Below are 25107 nucleotides of genomic sequence, written 5' to 3'. Positions count from 1 at the left end.
CTTCATAATTCACTCTGGAGATGATAGACAGTTTCCACCTCATCAGTCTACTGCCTCGCTGTCTAAACCTTCTCCCCAGCCTGTCTGACGCTCTGCCAGGGTAAACTGTTCGCGTGAATGTACGGGTGAGTGAGTGTGTACTGTGTATCCGCATGTGTGTGCCTGTGTGAGGTTAGGTAAATAAGCAGAGCTTAAAAAGGAACCACTGGTAGCCACAGTCGTTCCACCGACTGACTCTGAATGACTGAACATTCATTATGGACTTAAATAGATGACGGCTCGTGTCTGTGTGTTTGCCTTTGTGTCACTAAGCCAGCTATTGCGCACAACGTGTGAATCTTTAACAATTTCAACCATAAAATAGACAAATCGCCGTTTTTATTAGTATTGCACGTCTTCATTCCACTTTACTTTCATATCCAGCAATTCGTTGCCAAGGGCAACATGGTGATGGAGTAATTAGGACGTCACAGCGAAGATGTTCTGGGTTTGAATTCTGCCTCAGACTTTCCTATGTAGAGTTAACATTTTCTCCCTGTGCTTGTGTGAGTTTTCTTGGGGTACTCCCGGTTCCTCTCCCATTCCAAAACATACTTCCTCAGTGAACTGATTTCAAGACTCTGAATTGCCCTCAAGTCTGATTGTGAATGCGATTGGATGTTTGTCTATGATAGCGGCGTCCAGACGTTTTCCTCTGATCACCGCATGCATAAAAATAGGTGGATGCAAGCGCCACTTGGAGATTCTTTGACTTGTATTCATTAAACAAGCCGAAGCTAAAATTATTTTGGAATTTTTATGAAAGCCAAATCTTCTAACTTGCTACAGTATTTTAATGTTCCCTTAATCTCTGTGGAATGCATCATATGGTCATGGATATAAAAAGGTGATTATGTTTTTCAAAATCATATTTTAATGCAGTTATTTAAGTGCGTGATGGTGTAGTGGTACATACACCTGCCTTTGGTGTGGGCAGCGTTGGATTGATTCCTGCTCAGTGATTGTGTCGGTATCTGCCCTGCAACTGATTGGCGACCAGTTCAGGGTGTAGTCCACCTTTCGCCCGAAGCTACCTTGGATAGGCTCTAGCTTTCCTGCAAGCCTATTGAGGATAATTGGCTTGGCTAGTGAGATGAGATTTAAGTGCAGAAATTTAAATTCAAATATTAACGATTCAAATGCAGCTTGTGCTGGCCCATATTTTAGCTCATACATTTTTTTCTGCAGACATAATGTTGAAATCCAGATTTCCGCAATATGTGCCAATGTTGTCGCCATAAACAACTTCCTTTTAGCGTTATAAAACAAGTTTTCCATGGCAGATGGCTTAGCTTTAGAAGAGTCAAGCATTCAGTGTGGGCATCCACGGCGGTTCTACTTGCTCGTGCGTTTTCAGGTCACGCCAATTCAAGTGCCAGCTGGACCAGCTGGGCCTTTTATTTTATGGAGCATTGTGTCTCTGTGGTCTGAAAAGACATATCTCACATATTGCCGTGGAGGTGCCAAATCCGAGGCTAAGTTTGAAAGCAGTCAGCTCACTCAACACTTGGCATGACTCCACAGCAGTGCGCGTGGCAGGGAGGCTTCAACTAATTTGGGGGCAAGGAGCGTAGTACCTCATTTAGAAGGAGGATGATGTGTTCAAACTTGATGTTGATAAAACCTAAGATGATGAATGTTTTGGAGCAGACGACGAACAACGAATGTACATTTTCGTTAGACTGCGTGTGATTAATGCATGCAATGCAAATTGGGGTTGCTAAATAAGCTGTTATACTACCAATTATGCTGATTTCAAAAATGGATGCTATGTGGACAATTCGTTTTACCTTGCAACACATTCTTATTAAGAGGGGAACAATAAGTCCTCCATTATGCTTTTCATAAAGAGCCGTTATTACGCAGACACGTCATTGTTCATATATTTGATGTGTTTGCATTTTCAGACCCTTACTGAGGATGCGCTACTGTCAGATCTGAGACCTCAACGTTGGTATCAATTCAGAGTGGCGGCAGTAAACAGTCAAGGCAGCAGGGGCTTCACCACACCAAGCAAGCACCACATCTCCAGTAAAGGTTAGACTTGCACACTGGAGGGAGCACACACAGAGAGCGTTGATCTGTGCTGTACTGACATGACAATCAATCTTTGTTTTGTCTTGAACACTGAGCTACACAGCTCGCCCTTCACACATTAATTTTCCGTCACAGCATATATACAAAATTGCAATTCTTGCATGAAATTCTCCTTGCAGATCATTTTCCTCTTTTCAACAGATTCGACAAATTGTCAACATGTTGGGAAAGATATTTTATTATCTTTTTCACAGCAACTCAACACTCTCATATTTGTCCTTCATAATTGAGAGGCTCCTTAGTTTAATAACTGGAGACTGGTTAGAATCCAACTGTATGTGTAAAATATTTTCTGATTCTGTCTCGTGATTGGCGGAACGGTGGAGCAGCTGGAAAGCGTTGGCCTCACAATTCTGAGTTCCCGGGTTCGATCCTGGCCGCACCTGTTTGGAGTTTGCATGGTCTCCCCGTGCCTGCGTGGGTTTTCTCCGGCCACTCCTGTGTCCTCCCACATCCCAAAAACATGCAACATTAATTGTGGAGTCTAAATTGCCCATAGGTGTGATTGTGAGTGCAGCTCTTGGTCTTGATGTGCCCTGCGATTGGCTGAAAAGCAGTTCAGGGTCTAACCTGCCTCCTGCCCACTGACAGCTGGGATAGGCTTGCATATTCTCCCTGTGCCTGTGTGGGTTTTCTCCACACACTCTGGTTTCCTCCCACATCCCAAAAACATGTAACGTGAATTGGACACTCTAAATTGCCCTATGTGTAATTGTGAGTGCAGCTGTTTGTCTCGATGTGCCCTGCGATTGGCTGGCAACCAGTTTAGGATGTACCCCACCTCCTGCCCGTTGACAGCTGGGATAGGCCCCAGCACTCCTGCGACCCTTGTGAGGATGAGCGACAAAGAAAATGGATGGATGGATGGATGGATGATGGATGGATGGATGGATGGATGGATGTCTCGTGATTGAAAAACTGAGAAAATTGAGAAAATCTACCATTGTGGTTATATTTGTCCATGAGAAAAATACAGTATGTCACTCAACCTCAATTTTTTTTTTTTTTACATTTACTCAGTTTAAGGATAGTGCTTCAGCTGTTTGCCCTGGCTTAAGACAATATCTCTTGACTGTTGATCTGTCAGCTTCATAATAATTGCGTGCATGCAAGTGTGTGTGCGTGTTATATTGGGATTCTGGGTTAAAGGTTAAAGACACACATACAGACATTCCAAATGCCATCTGATAGCAGTCAGAGTCTTGTGGTTCTAGTTCATTAGACTGATTAGTCAGGGGCTAAAGGTCAGGGGTTACAAATCAGGAAGCTAGCAGATGTCAGACAGGTTCCTTGTATGTTTTGGAACTTCTAATGGGACCTCACCGGTCGACAGCGCTGCTTGTCTTTTTGTTAATCATAATATCGGTTGCAGAGCTCCTCCTGATGTGTTCATCTGATAAAATACTGGATTAAAATCCATCTGACTGAGGCAGAAAAATTAAATATCTGGTTTTTAGAAACAACTAAACATATTCTATGCATGCACACCTTAACAGGCCAAGTCCATCAATTCTAATATTAAACTTTGGTCTGCGCATAAAGGCCAACCGGGCTAGGTTTCTGGCCAGTGGGAGGCCTGCCATTGGGCATGTAGTTCTAATCAGATACTTTTTGTAGTTGTAATCAAATACAGAACAGGCTATTGGGTACTAACGAGACACAGACTCTGTGTTGAAAGAGCAGCGACCTCAGAATTTCTTTCTTTGAGTCAAAAGTGGACTTGGTTGTGGTAGCTACTGGAAAAGTTATTGTCATGCTTCTCCAATATCGCTCACTTTGATGGTATTAATCGATTTGGCTGCTTGACTCCAATGAGATCAAGAGGAAATTAGCTTTTTCCTCTCCGTTTATCCTGTTCAGTGTCATGGCAGGGGCTGGAGTCAGGATCTGGAAGCTTTTGTTTTATTTTAATACAACAGATTGTTGCATATTGTTGATTAATACTTAACATGTTGTATGTCTGACTGGCACTGTACATGGGCAGATAAAGCATCCCATGTTGGTATGGCCCTAAGTGAAATGTAAAGAACGTTTAAACAGCAGTACTGTTGTCTTTCTGTCTCGCTGCAGACCCATCACCTCCAGAAGCTCCAATAAATATTCGTGTGAGCAACCAGACTCTAGTTGGGATGACTTCACAAGCAGGAACTCACTTCACAGAAAGGTGTGAGCAAAAAATAAAAAAAAAAATCAAAATTAAAAATGCATGAATTGTTTGGGTGGCCGGCGGCATCTTGGCTCAGGTGGAAAGTGTTGGCCTCACAGTTCTGAGGTCCCGGGTTCAATCCCGTACCTGCCTGTGTGGAGTTTCTATGTTCTTCCCATGCCTGCGTGGGTTTTTTCCGGGCACTCCGGTTTCCTCCCACATCCCAAAAACAAGCAACATTAATTGGACACTCTAAATTGCCCCAAAGTGTGATTGTGAGTGCGACTATTGTCTGTTTCTGTGTCCCCTGCGATTGTGCTGGCAACCAGTTCAATGTGTACCTTGCCTCCTGCCCGTTGACAGCTGGGATAAGCACTCCTGAGACCCTTGTGAGGATAAGCGGCAAAGAAAATGGACAGATGAATTGTTTGTTATTTTCCTTGCTGGACTTGTCCTTTTTTTGCATTAGAGCAGCAATTATTCAAATCCAAACTTCTTTAATAACAGACCCACTCCATGCTGTCGTTTTCTTTCAAAATAAACTTGGAAATATTTTGAGCTGCACAAACCACACTCCACAGTGATTGAGGGTCAAAAGAAGGTTACAAAAGCCACAATTAAATCAGTTAAAAACAAAACATTACAACAACAATAGAGCCATTTCATCGCAACATCAATTCCATCAATTTTTTTCAAATTGTATTTTTATCAACAAAAACAGGACATAACCACACAACCACCGTATTCCAAACTGCGAGCATGCCATAAAATAAACACCGTAGCATGAAAATACACACTAGAACACTATTCAGAACAACAACAGTTAAAAAAACAACAACAAAAAAAACCAACAACAGAGACACATAACAAAACCCCACAGAAAAAGGAAAATAACTCAATTATGATTATCATTCATATTTAAAAAATCTGGGCATTAAATTATTTCCCCTCATGTTATGTTTACTGAGATCCTGATACCAAACGTTTGGTTTCCTAAACCATACAGTGAGGGTGATCCAACCTTTTCTTTAGGGATTTGGCTCATTCGGAAGCTGAGAGTTCAAGACTAGTATGGAAACTGGTTGCTGGAGAGATGTCCAAAAAATACACTTGTCGCCATCAGGACTAATAAAAGGATTGCAGCTTTCGTTTTTACCCAAATACTGACTGCACTTTCTGATTGAATCCTGTTTGTTGACTTTTTTGCGATGATGTGTTTTGACAAATTGACCTCTCTCCACAGGTCAGGAGGAAGCGGGATCACTGTAACTGTCCTAATACGCTGGGACCCGCCTCAGGAGGGAGACCTGCCAGTCCACAACTACAGGGTCACCTGGATGTCTCGACACAGGACGCCAAAACACACTCACACAGCGCATGTAAACGCACGAGAATTGCACATGCGCGCCCATCTTACACAGCCACACGCACACCAGCAGAGTAAAAAAGGAAGCAACAGCAGAGTGACTCAGGGGGTAAGGAAACGTTTCCTACCTTTATTGACAATAATTACATTATGGGGTGATGGACGGGAGGGGCAGAGGAAGCAGCGATAATCCGATTACATAGCATCCCCTGTTCCAGTTCATTTTTTTGATGAAGAATTTGTTTGCTTGTGAAAAACTACTTGAAAAGAACCGTGGCTTTAGGACAAATTCGAGGCCTAGCATAGAGTTTCTTCATGTACAACAGGGGTCTCGAACTGATGGCCCGTGGGCCATTTGCGGACCATGAGATTATATTTTGTGGCCCCCACCTTAATATGAAAGTTTAATGTTAGTGTGGCCTTCAGGTTTTACATGTATGGCACTTTTGCAGTATTGTGTGCAGAGCTGATGAATCTATCGATCACGGTGGAATGTATGGCTCTCGGGGGCATGACTTTGACCGGGTTTGATGCAAGCGGAGTAACATTTTTCACTGAGTGGAAGTTACAGCACCATTACCATGGATAGGTTTATTAGTGTTTTTTCACACAACGTGTTTACGTCAGCGTCTTTGATGATGCAAATTTGTGTTACAAAATAAAAAATACATTTGTGAAGATTGGATTTCTAAAAATGTATTGCTAATTTGAACTGCGCACGTGGGCATGCCAGACTCTGCCACCAGCGGCCCTAAGGTAAATTGAGTTTAAGAAGCCTGATGCACAATGTACTTTACTTCCCACTTTTTGGAGCTCATCTTTTAGATTGTCACTGTGCTTTTGAGTTTTGCTGAGGTCTTGTGAAATATGCAGATTCTAAATTTTAGATATATCAACAAATTCCGTTGTAACTATTTTAATGGTAAATCCTTTACCAGAATTTACTAGAGCTTTAGACTCACTATGTGAACATTCACTTAAAAAAAAAGAAGAAAAAAAAAATAAGAACATACACATAACATTTCATGCTTTTAATGCAAGTTTGCTCATATGGAGTTAGCTATCCTAATTAGTGATGACAATTCTGGAGTGAGCCCATTAGAGCCATTTCTCTTCAGTCAGGTCTTCTGTTCTGCTTGACCGAGAGGCCCAGAATTTAAATGAGACCTCTTGACAAGTGTTTTTTTTTTTATTCGCTGCTACATTTACTTACGAGACACACAAAAAGACAGCAACATCACAACAGGTAGAACACCCAGAACAGCAGCGACAAACTATATAATACTGGCCTACTGGTAATTATAGACACAAAAGATGAGAAAACAAATTTTCATGTCAACTAGGATTCCTTTCAAGAAGTGGGATCAGCACCAATAAAACTGATATATAAAAGGAAACTGGAGGAAGAATCTTCAAACATGAAAACCTCTGCAGAATTAGGGGTTATGAATATACATTGGTTTCTTTCATATACAGTATTATCCTCTGACATTAAGCACTAAAATAGAAATTCAGGCTTTTCCCTTTGAGTGTCTCACACGCTCACACACACACACACACACACACACACACACTTCCACACATGGCTGTTTAGGCCATATGTTTTGTCTATCATGGTCGCACTCGAAATACTTCAACCTCGTTTTCTCCGCGAGTCACCGAGGAAGTGCTTTTAACTCAGGTCTGTAACATTTTGTCTTACACACACACACACAAACGTGTTATCATCCAAGCATCTCTTGACTGTGGCTGGTTCAAGTCCACACAGGCAGACGGATTTGATTGACTAAGTGTCAGTAATGAGCTGTCCATCAAACAGCAGTCTAACGCAAAACAGTTATTGCCTGTCAGTCAAAAAGGAAAGTACACAGATATTTCATGTGTGAGGGGGAGGAAAACATTGAAGAATATGAAGGCAGTAAGTATAATCAATATAACAATGATGTAGTGGTTTTGGAAGCCACAGAGCTTTGGCATAACTTCCCTAGGACACCAGTCAGGAACCTGCAAAAACATTGGAACGGACCTAACTGTTAAAATCCGTTTTTTTGTTTTTTTTTTGTCGTCATTTTTCCATTTTAATGTTGTGTTATAGGTGCAGTGTGAGCTGTGGCTAGAGGAACTTCTCCCTGATACTTCCTACTCCCTGTCTGTGCAGTCAGTAGCCTACTGGGATCAGAAGAGACTGAAGAGCCCAAGATCCCACATTGTCTTTACTACACTCTCCTATAAAGGTAAATTACATCAAACATCCTTTTACTTAGATGTGTGAAATGCCCTGAAGGATCAAATATAGTATGGCACAATCAAATCCCTTGCAAGTGCTATGTTAAAAATACTTCCTTTACACATATAATTGGGAATGATACCAAGGCCAATCATATACAACGTTTGCCACAAATGTGAGCTGCTTATTGATGTGTGTGAGTATACTGCTTCCATTCTTCATAGTAATAAACGATGTTATGAATATACGTATGGTGCCTTGAACATGACGAGGAATGATCTTGTTTGCCACAAAAACAAATAATCACATCAGCAGGAAGGAAGGGGATCTGAATTAATTGAACACTCTGTTTTCCACTTATATCTAAACTAGTTTAAATGAGTCTGTTCAACTTTTTAAGCACATCCTTTTTTTCCCATTCCCTCTCAATTAGATTTGACCAAAACAGAAGACTTCTCTAATGAGCTCCCCTCGGCGGTTTCCTCATCATCCCCGTCGCTCTCCTTGTTTCCGTCCCTCTCATCTTCCGCTCCATCCTCTTCTGACCTCCCCCTTTCGTCTTCTCTTCCTCGCCCCGAATCCGCTCTTGACCCTGTCATCTCCGGTGACCTTCGCCTGGAGGTTGCCGCCCCCCATTACCATGGTGGTCAGCTGCAGGTCAAGGTGTTCTGGAAGCGGTCGAACCACGGTGGGTTGATCTACAAACACACAGCAACTGAGGACATTGCAGTAGCGTAATCATCACCCCTCACTGTGTTGCAAATACAAGTGATTGATTTAACAAACCATCCCCAACAGATGTTTCTAGTAATTTATTCATTCATTTTATTACATTCATTTTATTATCCATCCATCTTAGCCGCTTATCCTCACAAGGGTCGCAGCTGTCAACACCCTGAACTGGTTGCCTGCCAATCGCAGGCCAGATGGAGACAGACAACAGCCCCACTCACAATCACACCTACGGGCAATTTAGAGTGTCCAATTAATGTTGCATATTTTTGGGATCATGGGAGGAAACCGGAGTGCCCGGAGAAAACCCACAGAGGCACAGGGAGAACAGGCAAACTCCAGATAGGCGGGTCCGGGATCGAACCCGGGACCTCAGAACTGTGAGGTCAACGCTTTCCAGCTGCTCCACCATGCCGCCCTTCATTTTATTAATTGGTGAATTTTGATTTGACCCTGACGACTTGTTTAACTGATTTAAAGTTGTAACTGCCTAAGAAAGAATTCATTATGACAGTGGCTGTAATAGTAACAAGATTTACAAAATATTGTTGCTCGAGTAGTCATTGGAAATTCCAAAGGTTATTTAAAAAATAAATAAATAAATAAAAAAAACAAGGCGGCACGGTGGATCAGCCGGTAAAGCGTTGGCCTCACAGTTCTGAGGTTCCAGGTTCAATCCCAGACCCGAGTTTGCATGCTCTCCCCGTGCCTGCGTGGGTTTTCTCCGGGCACTCTGGTTTCCTCCCACATTCCAAAAACATGCAACATTAATTGGACACTCTAAATTGCCCCTCGGTGTGATTGGGAGTGCAGCTGTTTGTCTCTATGTGCCCTGCGATTGGCTAGCAACCAGTTCAGGGTGTACCCTGCCTCCTGCCCGTTGACAGCTGGGTTAGGCTCCAGAACTCACCGTGACCCTTGTGAGGATAAGCGGCTAAGAAAATGGATGGATGAATGGATGGATGGATGAAAAAAACAGCTAGTGCAATTTAAAAAAAATGTAATTGTTATATTTACCTTGAGAATGAAGATTTTAAACCTATTCACCAAACTTTAAAACTAAAAATGACCTCATATTTGTATAAAAAAATTATATTGTGTATAAATTCAGGTTGATCTACAATAGGTTGCATATTGTGAGGCACATAGAAGGTAAAAAGGTTCACGTCCTTTTGTATGACACCAAATATTCTGCTTTACTCATCTCGATGAATAATACCCTTGTGTTTGTAAAAGAACCGGCAGCAAATGAAACATGGCTATTTATTGTCATAAAAGGACGATAGGAATGCAGGAATTTTAACCCTGAGTTGTTCCACCAGGTTTCCTCTTGTGATCTAATCTACAATAATCAGCCCAGGACAAAATGTAGCTTTGAGAAATAAATCCCAGTAGCGTGTCTCCGCTCCTGTCAGTCCTGTAGATTTTGGCAGCTGGACAGTAAGGGGTGATATAAAATGAATAACATGTCTCTTTTGGCTATCATAAAAATGAATGTACAAAAACAGAATTTTTACGTGTTGGTCTTGCACCTACTCGCTCACAATATGAGCGCCCGATGTTTGTTTTGTTTTATCGCAGCCAGAAATCGTCACCCTGGTCCATACACGTTGCGGTGGCGTCCACATACTTGCAGCCCTAACGTTACGGGCACTGAGGGCTCCGCAAGTGTGCAGGTACATACCTTTGGCTGATTAATGATGTGTCAGAGTGGCTGTTTTGGTGTTACATATGTGAATGTGAGTCTGAGGCAGATTGGGTTTCAACACCATAATTCATTTTGCCCAAAGGAATGCCCCCATCTTCTTTGTTTGTGTAACCATGTCTCTCAGCCATCATCACGCTGTCGAGCCTCACTTTTGCTATCATCTGTGTCGCAGATGATCGGTGCGGATACCAAACAATTGTGGGTTGAGAAATTAAACCCCCAAAGAGGTGTGAATGCATTCAGTACTGAGATAAAACATGTTGATTGGGAAAACAAAGTAGCTGCTAAATGATACAAAGGGGACCATAAGTGAAATATGCAGCAGGACGATGATAAACAGATCAGTGCTAAAAAAATACATATATTTTTTTAATAGGAAGATTCTTCCATTTCTCTCATTGAAAGTGATGCTTTGTTCAGTGAAGTGTATAATTTCCTTATAAATCATACAGTACTTGACGGTGCCAGTGCACATAACTGCCAAGTTCAAATTGTTGAAGGTGATCTTTATTCCAATACGAACTAAATATCATCGAGGTTTCCAAAGGGAAAAAAAAAACACATAATGTCATGTTAAATCACAGGTTCTCTGACAAACCTGGCCATATCTTTTCCAACCAGGGTACCCATTACACCATCACAGGCCTACTGTTTGCATGTAAGTACTGGGTCGCTGTGGCAGTGAAGACTGATCCTGAGTCAGAAGCTGTTGCCTGGGTTACCACCCCAACTTGCTCTTCCATCAGGGTCAAAGGAGGCAAAGCTTTGCCCTGCAGCATGAAAGGTACCAGAATGCTATTTTTTGTATAACCTCTGATGACTGAAATCAATTGGAAAGATGTAAAAGTTTTATGACACATTCTATCAGAGCACGAGAACCAACTGTTGAAATGTAATGTTTCATATCCTTGGGTCAGAGCGCCCCCCAGCACGTAGAAAGGTGATACTGCGCCCAGAGCGTCTGACAGCAAGTTTTCAGCAAGCCAATGGCACACTGCTGGCTGTGTTTCGCTGGAGGGTGTCCCAGCATGCACTGGACCTGGCAGAAGTTGATGGCTTCCAGTTCACGTGGACACTGCGGTCTGGTGGCACCTCAGCAGCAAAAGACCAGGAGGACACGCTTATCTCTCAGACACAGACAATTGCACGGGTGAGACAGAATTAATGTTCTGAGCAACTTCTTTTCGCCATTTTCATGTTTGATTGCTGTATTGTTTCAAATGTTTCCCACCTCTCAGTCTCAGCGGGCGGTGATAGTTCCTGGTCTCCATGGCGACAGTGTTTACCAGGTACAGCTTAAGGTTTTAACTACCAGAGACAGCAACGGTGCCGCCGTCTTCAAGACGTTTCACACCCCTGCAGTATGAGGTAGCTTTTTAAAGTTTTTTTTTTATGAGGGTATAATGTAAAACAAAATTTACCTTCTCAGCAATTTTTAACCCTCCCAAATTTTTCTTTCAGTTCCATGTGTTTCGAGACTCTACCACACCATGATTTGGTTCTTTACCAACACCTACTTCCAAATCTTTTTTTCAAAATGCAACTCATTTTAATTTAAGTAGTAAAATGAAGTAGCAAATGAACATTTTCCCTCTTCTGTTGATTGTTTGCCTCTCTTTTTATTTTAACATCAGACATAAGTAAGCCAGTGTTATTTTTTTTCTTTCTTTTTTTTTTTAATCAAAAATGGATCGTGCTACAATACTTTTCACAAGAAATGTGAACAGTAGATACAAGTCTACATACAGTCTAAAGTATGGTATATAGGACATTTTTGAGCTGAATATTTATGCTAAATATTCAATTTAATAAGATACTTTGTCACTGGAGCCAAATGACATCTGCAAAGTGATGTTGGACACTTGTTATGTCTTTTATTCCTTAGAAATGAAGGATCCCAATTCTAAAAAAAATGTTCTAGCACTGACCTTACGTACGAATAGAAATGTATGTCTTTTGATTGTGTTTATTGCAGTTGGACTGCAATGCTATCTTTCATGTCGTTCTTTTTGCTGGAATAAACTCAAATATTATGTGTCTCAGATATTTTTATTTTTAAACATTTGTACTCAGATGTGGTCGAATATTTGTGTTTGATATATCTTTGGTGTATTCCGGCAGTTTTTATGTCTCATGACTTTTCCAAACTCTTTTTGGTGTACTTGTGGAAGAAAGAATTATTCTGTTTAAATACCCTATATCTTGCCCTGTTTCGTTTTTTTTTTTTTTTTTGGTTTTGTTTATCTCTAAAATTCCATTTTACTGATGTTAATTTTGTGCATAGTTCCTTCTACTCTTCATATGATAGTTGTATTTATTGTTTCTGTGACTTTGTTATTTTGTAATTAAATGTTTAGTTGCTATGTGTTGTGTCAGTGGTCTTTTTGTGTGGTGACAATTTTTGAATGAAACATTGTTTTTCAATAGAATATTGGAATGTCTGCGACTCTGGGTGGATGTTACTGGGGGTGGGCATGTGTCATCTACCCTAATCCACGCATGGAGGGGACGAATGCTTACCGGGGCCGACGAATCTTTCCTCGTGAGGCTCTCCGGAAAGAGCCGAAGCATCATCGTGGCGTCATCAATGAGCGCCACCAGGTTGATGCATTTAGCTTCACATCAATATGACACAAAACTCTTACCATTCCAACGAGAAGGTAACGTATACGAATGTTTCTTTTTTGCAGCTTATCAATCGTTAACCGTATGTGCAATAGTGTTTTGGATTTAACACTCTAAACTTCCTCTTTGTCCTCAGACGCCTCGTCTCTGTTTTGGCTGAACCTAGCTAACGCCGTTAGCCTCAGCATACCGACTAACTTTAAAAGTCCACGAAATGACTTACTCGCGCAAACGTACCGAAATCTAAATCCTGACAAATACAGATGTAAGACAAACGCTTTTACGTGGTACTTTTAACTTCGCTGACGTCCTTCATGGTTTCTCCAATGATTTTACATTAGCTGGATCTATGACGGGGTATGGTTGCACTCTTGGTAAATTATTAAATGATTCCCCCTAAATGGTCGTAATGATTTTTTTTTTTTGACTAACAATACGTATGCCTTCTGGTAAAGTAGATTTATTTTCGTGAATTCCACTTCAGTACCCGGCTCAAACGATCCTCAAATCAGACATCTTCTACATTCAACAAAGTACTTCGCATAAAAGAATAGAATAGAATTTAGTTAAATAACAGTTGTCATGGTGTGAATGTGAGTGTGAATGTTTGTTTGTTTACATGTGCCCAATGATCGTCTGTAGACTAGTTTAGGGTGTACCTCGTCTCTATCTCCCAGAGATACCAGGGAAAGGGTCCAGCCCACCTGCGACCCTTGTGAGGATAAGGAGAACAAAAATCAATCAGTTTTCATTTCATGTTTCTTAATAACTGCACAAAAGTAATAAATTCACTAGTAATTGTGAGGGCACTATCATGTCATTACAAAATATTGCACTCGGAACTGTACTCCCATCATTCAACATATTTCTTCTATATTTGAGGTTTCTAGGCTTTCCTGACCAATTGCTCAGTTGTTGTTGTTTGTCTACTTCACATTTGCAACCTTTTTTTCCCATTAGGACACAACGGCAGACTGATCCTGATCTTAACCACAATATATAACTGCAAGTTTCTACTACGATGACCTGTAACATTAGGTGGGAAATGCAATAGGACAACCGCTATTCTTGATTGGAGACCAGTTAAAAAAATAAAGTAACCAAACAAAGAACATTCCCCACCACATGGATAAAAAGAGCAGCAGGGAAGAAGAGATCGAAGTTTGAAGTGGTCTCTTGGGGATGGGGTTAAACTATCACAGGAAGACGTCATGGTTCACAGCAACTCTGCTTCCCCAATGAAAACATCTCTTCCACCTAATGTAACAGAGGCAGCACCTCCTGAGAAAGCAGCAACTCCTCCAGTGCTGCCTCTTAGAGACACTTCTGATGAGGACTCATCTCCTATCCCAACCAAACTCCTGGCCTCAGACGTCACCTCCATTTCAAATGTCTCCCAGCCCACTACTCAAAACTCCCATGCAAAACTAGGCCACCAGTTATAACTCCTAAAATTACACCGAAAGTTAAGTCAAGCCATGCATTGGACTTGCCTTCTACACACTCAATAACCCCCACTCAAGGTACAATTAATGGCCGTACGTCAGGCAGAAAGAGGACTCCCAAGACTTGTGACTGTTGTGGCCCCAACAGAAGGGGGCACGATGTCGGAACTCAAGGCAGAGGGAGAGGGAAGGGAAGGGGACGAAGCAGAGGAAAAGGCCCCGGAAGAAACATCCACTGCACCCCACAACAGAAAAGTGGGGACAAACTCATGAGAGTAATTGACTTTGACCTGACAGAGGATGGGTTGGCAGAAGTGGAGGATGAAACTGACATGGAAAAGGGGACGGAAGTATCAAATCCACCCTCAGCATCAACTGCTCCTTCACAAAACTGCCTCTCTTTACTGGATGGAGATGTCTTGGACAGTGGCCAGATACGTTGCTCAGAAATGACGACGCCAGCGACATTTGCTTCGAAACAGCAAACGATCATTGGATTTAAACAAGGTGTTGAAGATGCTTTATTCTCAATTCTGAAAATGCCCAAACCCCGTCAGTGTTGGTGTCACATGAGGAGCATATGAACTGTACATTGGACACATCACCGATGGGAAATGGAGATTCCGTTATTCTGTCTGAAACAGAACCTGAAAAGGAGACGGTTGAGGACAAAAGCAACATGAGTGAACCAAGAAATGGAACCCTTTGCTCATCAGGAGAGTCGGCTTCCCCTTCAAGGCCAGGAAGCCCTGAGAACCACGACTCAGAGATGCCGGTTGTATTGGATTCCGATAGAATGGACCAATTGTGTATAGGTCTGTCACCCACCCTGTCCAATGGCAATGCCACATCACCCGCAGACCACAATTCCAGGTCCACGCCTATGGAAACGGATAGTACAAATCCAGCTATTGTTTCTTCTCATCATTTTCCTATTTCGGTGTGCAGTACACAGTACTGCTGTGCACTAAGAGACCACAGGTTGTACTGTCATTCCGGAACTTGGGACAAAGAGGAAACGCCCGTGAAGAATCTGTCAGAAGAAACAAATGTACAAGAGATGGAAGGAGATGGACAAAGTGATGATTGCCTGGAGAGACTTATTAATCTGGTCCATGGTAAGATGTGCTCATATGCAGTAGTCCTCTCGTTTAGGTATACGATATTTCATTAATCATCACAGCTTTTTGCATGATTGAAATCACTGATATAAAGTAATAAGAACATGTATGGCCTCTTCTCCTGTTCTTAAAGCAATTGTATATAGTACATAATGAAACCCAAAGTCATAAACCTCCCCCCAAAAAGTTGAATGCAATGATCTGGAAAAAATGTTTGGCCTCTTCCTGGTTATTTTTTTCCACACTTAAATCATTCCTGTCATCAAACAAATTTAAACATTGGTCTAACATAACAGAACCAGTTACAAAATTCCATTTTGAAATGTGTTTTACTATTATGAATGGAGGGGAAAAATATCTACATGGTCCTGTGTGATAAAGTGATTACGCCCTAAAATTAACTGTTTGGGCCAAACTTAGCAGCAACAAGTGCATTTAAGCATTTGTGATCATTTGGATTGTGTCGCTTACAGTGCTTTGGAGGAATGTTTTCATATTTGAAGAATTATTGTAATGTAAGCACATTGGAGGTTTTTTTTTCTTTTTTTTTGCATGAACCATCTTTTTAAGGTCATGCCACGGCATCTCACTCGGCTTCTGCTCAGGACTTTGACTAGGCCACTCCACAGTCTTCATTTTTGTGTTTCTTCACCTATTAAGAAGAGGACTTGCTCCTTTGTTTTGGCTCATTGTTGTGCTGCATAACTCAAGTTTTTTTTAGCTTGAGATCACCAACAGATGGATAGACATCCTCCTTCAAGATTTTTTGGGTAGACAGCAGAGTTCGTGGTTGCGTTTATAGTGGGGGGAAAAAATTTAGTCAGCCACCGATTGTGAAAGTTCTCCCACTTAATAAGTTGAGAAAGCCGTTTTTATTGGCATTCTGAAAGACCCCGCCACATTTCATCTTCAGTGCTCTTGCACATGCAAGGAGGTTCCTTCATTCATCTTCCATCTCGCTTATCCTCACTAGTGTTACAGGCAACAATCTTCCGGCAAGAGGCATCGTACACCCTGAACTGGCCACCAGCCAATCGCCGTCACACACCAGGCAATTTTAGAGTCTTCGGTAAAACTGCCATGCGTGTTTTGGGGATGTAGGAAGAAACTGGAGTACCCAGAGAAAACTCACGCAGAACCAGAGATAACATACAATGCAAACTCTGCATAGATGGGACGGGATTTGAACCCCAGTCCTCACAACTGTGAGGTGGATGTACTACCTCTTGACTTGTTGTTACCGCTATCCCAGCTGTCATTGGACAGGAGGCAGGGTTCACCTTGAACTGGTTGGCTGCCAATCGCATGGCACATGGAGACAGACAACAGTCGCACTCACAATCACACCTAGGGCCAATTTAGAGTTTCCAATTAATGCATGTTTGCGGGATTTGGGTGGAAATTGGAGTGCCCGGAAAAAATGCATGCAGGCACGGGGAAAACATGCAAACTCCACACAGGGGGAGGCCAGGATTTGAACCACGGCCCTCAGAATTGGCCACCGCTCTACAGATTCTCCGTCGTGTTCCCCAAACTGAAGTGCAATTTACTTTATTAATATAGTTTTCTTTGCTTTCTTGGGTGACTGATTAGAGCATCTCCCTCACAGTTCTGAGATCCAGGGTTCAAACCCGGTCCTGCCCGTGTGGAGTTTGCATATTCTGCCCGAATCTGTGTGGGTTTTCTCCGGGCACTCCGGTTTCCTCCCATGATCCCAAAAATATGCAACATTAATTGGACACTCTAAATTGCCCGTAGGTGTGATTGTGAGTGGGGCTGTTGTCTGTCTCCATGTGCCCTGCAATTGGCTGGCAACCAGTTCAGGGTGTAGCCCGCAACCTGCCCGTTGACAGCTGGGATAGGCTCCTGCACTCAGGTGACCCTTGTGAGGCTAAGCGGCTAAGAAAATGGATTGATGTTTTTTAATATTTGTGGGGTTTTTTCAGTAAAAAAATGAAACTTTTCTACTTCTATTTTTGCCCAAGTGATGTCAATCCCAGCCACAAGTGGGAAAAAAAAGTTGGCTGTCAATGTCCAAATTTGTTAGCAATTTTTGTGTTAATGGAATTAGTTTATTATAAAATGGAGGTGGTGTTTATCTTCTCTAATCAGATCAGTGAATGTAAACCTTTAATATTGTGATCATGCTGTCTTCACTTTAGAGTTCTTGGAGAGCTTCTACATAAAATATGGCAGTTTCATTCCCCTCAGTGAGACGGATGTCCTCGAATACCTGATGACGAACAGCAACTGCAACGACTTCAGCAACACGTGAGAGCAAGCGACCCCAGCATTCTATTTTATGTTTAAAATGTTAAATGCAATCACGTGTTAATATTTTTGTTTTAGGGGATTAAATATCCAGAAAGAGATGGCACGCTATAAGGGAGCACTAGCCTCTGCACCTGTTGCTGGCTTTATGGTTATGTATAACAAGCATACGTTGACCCTGGAGGATCTTTCCACGCTGGAGGAACAGAACTGGATAAATGACCAGGTAAGAAAAGGTGGAAATCTATGTTGAGTTTGCTAATATTGTAAAAGCAATGGGATGGGACTTTCAATTGAGATTTATTCTGCCTCATATACTTTGGTATTGTTAACCAATAACATGTGACTGGAATGCTACCATAAACGCTACTTAGTAATCATTCATGCAGAGGTCAGAAGGACACACACAAATCTTTGCTTTTGCTGTGTGGTTTTCAGTCATAGTGTTAAGTGTGTGTTGTGCGACTTACTCTGGGGAAATAGCATTTTATGTAGCTCTCTGCTAACACTTACCATTTTTTCTGGAAAACTGGTGACGTCAAAATAATAGGAAAACAGGTCGTGTTTTCGGAATTCTGTCGCAAAATAAATCATCGGGAGTGAACAAGGATTTCAAATGAGCAGATGTACAGTACAATAATAGCTCAAGTAACTCTAACTTGAAGTTAATAGATAACCAAATGTTGACTAAACTTGGTTATGTCGTATCAAGTTTGTCAGTACACCATCATGGGTCCATCACATGCTGTCACTGTCCTTAGTTCACATTTTCCCCTGACTACTTGGCACACTTCAGAGGTTTTGTCAGTACAGCCCATCTGACTTGTGATTGGTCACATGCAGGTCGGTTTGGATTACCCCAAGTTATCCATCCATTTTCCGAATCACTTCTCACGAGGGTTGCAGCTGTGCTGGAGCCTATCCCAGCTATCTTGGGGCGAGAAGCGGGTTAAGCTGGTCGCCACTCAGTCGCGGGGCACTCATAAACAACACTCACATTCACACAAACCCAATTTATCATATTGTTAAAACAGTATTTAGATACACTGGATATAAAGAGGGTACTGTTGTAAAATTCTGTTTTTGTCATAAAAAAAATTAACCCAATAACTTTTTGCCTCTGATTTGAAATATAAGTGGTGGAATTTAATAGAAACGGCAAAGGGCAATTGCTCAAGCACAGAGTTAAAACTGAAACCTTTGATACTGTAATGTGGTGCACAATCTCTTCTTTGTGGATGTGGTTGTGTATAGAGCTAACAAATCACATTTCAACCCATGTCAAATAGTCACACACCTACAATCATTTCAATTGACCGATTCACCCCAAATAAAATTAGGCTGTTCTGCCGAGTCTTAGTCTGCACAGAGATTTGAAAGCATCCGAGGCATGTCGTTAACATTTAATTGTACATTGCTGCCATTGTGATAATGGACCCTGCCAATGAAAATCAACAAATGTTTGGCTGGGTGCCACACTCTGGTGGGAAAGCAGTACTTATAGTATCTCTATATTAAACTCCTCAGCCCACTTCACCATACATTCTTGCTACCTTGATGCCATAGAGAAAACCGTGGAATAGCCCCCCCCCAAAAAAAAAAAAAAAAAAAATCTATGGACATTTGCAAATGCTAAACCATAAATATGCAGAGGTTCACTGTATTATGTAGCGACAGTTAGATAATATTTTATACTACTTCCTTTTGTTTCATGTTGTTTAGATTATCAACACCTATGGAGACTTGATAATGGAAGCAGCTCAGCATAATGTAAGTAGTGATGTTTTTCAATGTAAAGTCAGACCTTGGAAAGATCAAAGTTATACTTTCAAAATGTATGAATTCCTAGTCAACTCTTATTACAAATTAGAATATCATTGGCAATTGGGATATTGTCGCAACATTATACTATAATCTTACCAATACTTATTTCTTTCCGTCTAATGGTTTTGGTTTCCCTTCTAGGTTCATTTTTTCAATAGTTTCTTCCACAAGCAGTTGGATGCCAAGGGCTACGAAGGCGTAAAGAGATGGACCAAAAAAGTAAAGAGACTAATGATTTAGTTTAGTCCTAAAATTGTCAATATATTTGATAGTTATTCTATATGCTATTGTATTCTTTTCATTTTGTGGAATAATTTCAGGTGGATTTGTTCTCCAAGTGGCTCCTGCTAATTCCAATCCACTTGGAAATCCATTGGTCTCTTGTCACCGTGAACATGGCAACCAAGACCATCAATTACTTTGACAGTCAAGGCATCGTCTTCCGGCACACTGCCGATGTGAGTTATGTCATATCTTTTGCGTCACTGACAAAGTCATTTTGTTGTCTTTCATACAGGTAGATGCATATTGTTTTTTTTTTCTTTTTTACCAAAACCCAACTCTTGCGATTGTGATCATGAATATTTTTGCCTGTTCATTTGGAGTTCGGCTTCACTGGCAAGCTTGGCTTCACTCATAAGATGATGTTTGTTATGAAGTCGCTGTATGACTTTATTACCGTAATTTCCGGCCTACAGCCCGCACCTGATTATAAGCCTCACCCAGTACATTTGTAAAGGAAATGCCATTTGGTACATACATAAGCCGCACCTGTGTAAAAGCCGCAAATGCCCACATTGAAACCCATGTTAAAACACAAGATATTTAAAAAGAAAGACGGTACACAGAAAGTGTTTTCAAAGTTTTAATACCTTAGCTTAGCTTAACATAGCAACAACACAGTACCATGAACTGAAAAAAAAAAAAAAAAAAACGGTTAAAAAAAAAAAAAAACACAGACGCGGCAGTAACACAGCAGCAACGCACTAGTGCAGCGCTACCAGGGCCGGTTAAAAAACAAAATATACTGGTAAAAATCACTGAGACGCGACAGCAACACAGCAGCAACAGGTAGCACAGCGCTAACAGGGCCGGTAAAAACAAAAAATACCAGTAATATTCCACTCATACCTTTTCTGCTCGAGTGCCCCCTTGCTAATTATCCATTAGAAAAAATGCACAAATTAGCCGAATCACAGCATAAGCCGCAGGGTTCAAAACGTGTGAAAAAAGTTGCGGTTTATAGGCTGAAAATTACGGCCATCTATTCCTGTTATTCCTCACAAAGTGCTTGTTATGACTGCCGTGGATGGCTTATGTTTCTGAGAAAATGTTGTGTGTGGTCTTTTGTTAGAACATAATGAAGTACCTTCAGTCTGAAGCTCAAGAGAAGAAACAAACTCATTTCCTTAAAGGTTGGAAGATTGCAATCAACAAGGTAACAATTAATGTCTATAACGTGTATTTATTTTTTAAGCGCAGCACATGTAAATTTTCAAATGGGGGCACATGTAATCATAGGGTGCCGCTTTGGGTATAACGTCAAAATAAATACACATGAATATTCTTTTGTGGTAACTTGGACTCCTTGACTCCTCAGGGTATTCCTCAGCAGAAAAATGACAGTGACTGTGGTGTTTTTGTCCTAGAGGTGAGACACTATTTTTATTGGGTCAGTTTAAACTTTTGTCTGTTGTGCATGTCTCATGTAAATTTTATTGCCTCGTCTTTTGTCGTGATGAATTGACATGTAAAGTAGGCGTGTGAGTCCAATATCTGAAATACTTCAATATGACATCCTAACTCAAGAACACGGGTCATTTGATTGGGTCTCGTCTTTCTGCATCTGGCAGTATTGCCGATGTCTCTCGGTGAAGAAACCTCTGCTGTTCAGTCAGGACGACATGCCTCACATTCGGAAACGAATCTACAAGGAGCTGTGTGACCGACAGCTCAACTCTTAAATGGCCGCCTCAGATCACAGACTGCCAGCCTGATCATGTGCAGGTCTACCAAGCTCTTCAGACAGACCTTATTTTACTGAGCATCTGTTACGTAAGGTTCACAAACAACTGGGCGAGCTGCTTTCCTACGAGCAGCAGATTTCTTTGTCGACTTGGAAAGAACTACTGACGTGGCCTCCTACTGATGCTGGACTCCTATGCTTCACGTTGCCTTTTTGCTTTCAGCACGGTCAGTTGATTTGAACCGGCCACTCTTAAGGACACACAGGTTGTCTTCCTTGGACTCATGCAGGCACCCAACCTGCTTCAACCAAATAGAGTGGCCATTTTAAGCATAATAACGTGTGTTTTATCCAGGACTTTGACAGCAGCACCTCATATGTTCGTGTTATCTGATGTTGTACGTCAAGAAAAAAAGTTGGATTCAGTGAACCGAATGTTCACCTAAAACTTGAAGATGGGAGTTTGCTTGTCTTTTTGTGGACTGCTAATATTTGCACGGCTATTGAGGCTTTCTACTTTGAAGAATTTAGAATAACAAGCGAATGTACTACCTGTGTACTCTTGCTTTCTCTCCTGTGACTTTGTATAATACAAGCTTATTTTACCTGTGGCTCCAAACATGGGTACGGAGTTAACTTTGTTTCGAGTGTAAGGTCTTATGACACCAAATAATTTCTTCTTGAAATTTCCGTTTTTTTCCACCTTATTTTGTCATGCTATTATCTACCAGACTCTTTAGCTATACTTGTTAAACCCTGATTTCAAAACATTCAAGCGTGTCCATCCATTTGAACTAATATGTACTTTCTCATTATTGTTAGATGTGCAAATAAAGCTGCTTTTGTGAAGGCCGCAGTTTTAGGTGTTAGCCGAGCAGACATATTGTATAAGAAGACATTTTGATGCAGGTGCGGAAATACCTTCTCTGTTACATATTGTTGAAAGAAAAAAAAAAGTGGACCGTTTATTTGTTCCCAAGCGTCCTTTCCCTCTTGCGTTTGCTGTTGTATCCCTTCATGTGGAGTTCAACTTTATAATACTGTCACTACTGTAAATATGTGCTTTAGTTAAACACCACAAGGGAATCTTTGTTTTTATTTTGTTTTCAATCCAAGACTGCTGCCAACATGATGCTTTTCTCTTTGTATCGCTCTTATATGTCTTTGATAAGGTCGTAGTGAGGCAACAACATGCGGTGACTGGATTGTTTTTTTTTTCTTGTACTTGAACTCATAACCTGTAGTCCCCAGGTGGAACCATCCAGGTAAAATACTCAACTGTAATTTGTGATTTTTTTTTTTTTTTCAACCAACATTATTTCATCATCTCTGACCTTAAAAACAATTATTTGTGTCCATTATCATTTCAGTTTCTGGATTGTATTAATGCTGAGTCAAGCTTTCACTGGTACCAATCCGCGGCCCGGTGCCTGTCGTACATTGACGCTATTGAAACAATTGAATCATATTAACTGCATCGTAGTAGCTTTCAGGTATTACACACGCAGGTATTTTTTTGAAATCCTGGCCGTATTGTTTCCAATCAGCAAAGCATGAATTGCTCATGTTTCCAATTGTATTTTTTTTTCTGAGATTTCTTCTTTACTGCACTACAAAATGCGACCGTTAGAGGTCGCTGTAAATCAGGATTATTCACGATCTCTCCCTAAAAGTACTCATCCAGGACCAGAAACGCATCGTAATGTTTGTTCTCGGACTGTGGCTGCTTAACAAAGTACAGTTGTATGCAAAAAAAAAAAAAAAAGGGGGGGTTATGATAATCATATATTCCCAGAATGTTCACCATGATAGAAGTGGTCTTAAACAGTGCAGAAGTTGATGGCATTCCTTGCAGTGGTCTTGGATCAAAACTAAAACGAGGAAAAAAGTCAGAGAAGCAAAATGGTTCTATTATTCTATATGTTACGCATATTTTACACAGTTAATTAGCTATGACAAGAAGAAATTGGCAGATTTAATTGGTTTAAGTGTATGATTGAACCTCCTTTATATGCTGGTGAAGAGAAACATAAGAGCCACAGCTAAAGGTTTTTATCTTACACACTAAATCAAATACAGCTCTGCACAGGGAGGTTGAAGGGCTGCTAAGCTCTCCTGTTTTATTTCTTGAAACTGTGTGTGTGGGTGGTGTATAATAAGATAAAATACACGGGGAGGGGGGGTGATGGGAAAAAATGGTAAATGTTGCACTTGAAATTGTTCCCGTCATTTCTTTTAATCCCGTCTGTCTCTCTTGGCCCATTAAGTCTTTTCTGGCTGATGCCAAGCATTGGTTTGAGCTCAATTGTCCCAAGATAAGCTCTTTAGGGTCTGCATATCTAGCAGTGGTTCGTACCGTAGGATCATCTTTAGAATAGCTATATGATAGTGTGGCCTTTGTTGAGGGGGAGTCAGGTTCAAATCTGCAGGATTAGGTTTGTGTGCACTGGGATTTAGGGAGGTGTTTGGTTTTCATTTTGACTGTGCAACAGGAATCCTCAAGAATGTTTGAAGTCTAAACAGCACCTATTTTTCATTCTCTGAACATTGGTTGCCCCCAGTACATATTTGCAAAAGTGAGTAGTAACCAGCATTTGTTTGCGTGTGACAGCTGCTCTGGTAAAACTTTGTTGTGTAATGTAGTTTTTTTTTCTTTAAGTTTTTGTTTGTTTTCAGGCTGAAAGACATCGCGCAAGTGGAAATCACACAAAAGTAGAATTGTTGCATCTTACCAGTGGCTATTTTTCCCTCCAGGTGTGTTTTAAAGACTGACTGCCACTTTACGTAATGTAGTCACATGAGTCATACGTGTCCATTGCTCATTTTTAGTCTATTGCAAGTTCAATTTAAACATGAGATCTTATTGAAGCTGAACATTCACAGACCCAAAGTCAGAAGGGGGGGCGGGGGGGGGGGGGGTGATTTCGGTACAGACCGCAGCAGAGGAAAGGATTAAGACATTTTTTGGGCAAGTGGTAGTAAGCTACCCAGAATAATAGCGTGCCAATGAGCTCCTTTCTGTTGTGCAGCTGTACTTTTAATTATAGGGTCTGACGATGGACGATTTTTGATGCAATCATTTGAAAGGCTTCAACGTTTACAGTACTGAAGGCCTTGAGTCATTCGAGGGCAACTCAGGTTGCAATCAGTACATCCTTTTTTTCTCTAGAAATGATTATTTCACTCACAGACGTGGCAGAGAAATCCTGAATAATTACACGAACAAAGGATGTATTAGGGAACAATAGTGAGACCTTTGACTGTTACACTCACATCCAGAAATATCGTCACTGATGATTAATAAGCACCTCTCATATGGCGTTGATGACATGCATGGAAACCAGAATGAAGTAAGACTACCATCCAAACAATGATTGAGAGGTTTTAGGAGTGTAATTGAAACATTTTGTTTGCCAGATACACTTATTACTGTACTGCCACTTTCAGACGAGTGCCTGCACATTCTGACTCACGTGTCTTCGTCATCCGGCTAATGTTTTTTTTTTTTTTTTTCGTCTGGTACTGCAAGTTTTTTTTTTT

General features: G+C 41.1%; 2 protein-coding genes across 2 annotated transcripts in view; both read left to right on the top strand.

Moving 5' to 3' along the window:
• The window catches only part of anos1b (anosmin 1b), a 36591-nt gene extending 24076 nt beyond the window's left edge, over positions 1-12515 (top strand). The window contains exons 6-15 of the mRNA XM_061825818.1: positions 1947-2076; positions 4207-4300; positions 5526-5757; positions 7744-7882; positions 8309-8563; positions 10189-10283; positions 10937-11099; positions 11233-11465; positions 11554-11683; positions 11777-12515. Coding sequence (XP_061681802.1) covers positions 1947-2076; positions 4207-4300; positions 5526-5757; positions 7744-7882; positions 8309-8563; positions 10189-10283; positions 10937-11099; positions 11233-11465; positions 11554-11682 — 1470 coding nt within the window. The 3' untranslated portion in view covers position 11683; positions 11777-12515. The remainder of the gene's footprint in view (positions 1-1946; positions 2077-4206; positions 4301-5525; positions 5758-7743; positions 7883-8308; positions 8564-10188; positions 10284-10936; positions 11100-11232; positions 11466-11553; positions 11684-11776) is intronic.
• Positions 12516-12838: 323 nt separating this feature from the next.
• Positions 12839-22925, top strand: LOC133503854 (sentrin-specific protease 5-like). Its single transcript, XM_061825819.1, has 10 exons — positions 12839-12975; positions 13901-15503; positions 17669-17777; positions 17856-18003; positions 19500-19547; positions 19743-19820; positions 19922-20059; positions 20956-21039; positions 21202-21252; positions 21455-22925. The coding sequence occupies exons 2-10, from the start codon at positions 14966-14968 to the stop codon at positions 21563-21565; spliced, it is 1305 nt and encodes a 434-aa protein (XP_061681803.1). The 5' UTR covers positions 12839-12975; positions 13901-14965; the 3' UTR covers positions 21566-22925.
• Positions 22926-25107: the final 2182 nt, after the last annotated feature.

This window comes from Syngnathoides biaculeatus, chromosome 7 (assembly GCF_019802595.1).
Source record: "Syngnathoides biaculeatus isolate LvHL_M chromosome 7, ASM1980259v1, whole genome shotgun sequence".
Classification (NCBI taxonomy): domain Eukaryota; kingdom Metazoa; phylum Chordata; class Actinopteri; order Syngnathiformes; family Syngnathidae; genus Syngnathoides; species Syngnathoides biaculeatus.
This window is presented reverse-complemented; position numbering and strand designations above follow the sequence as displayed.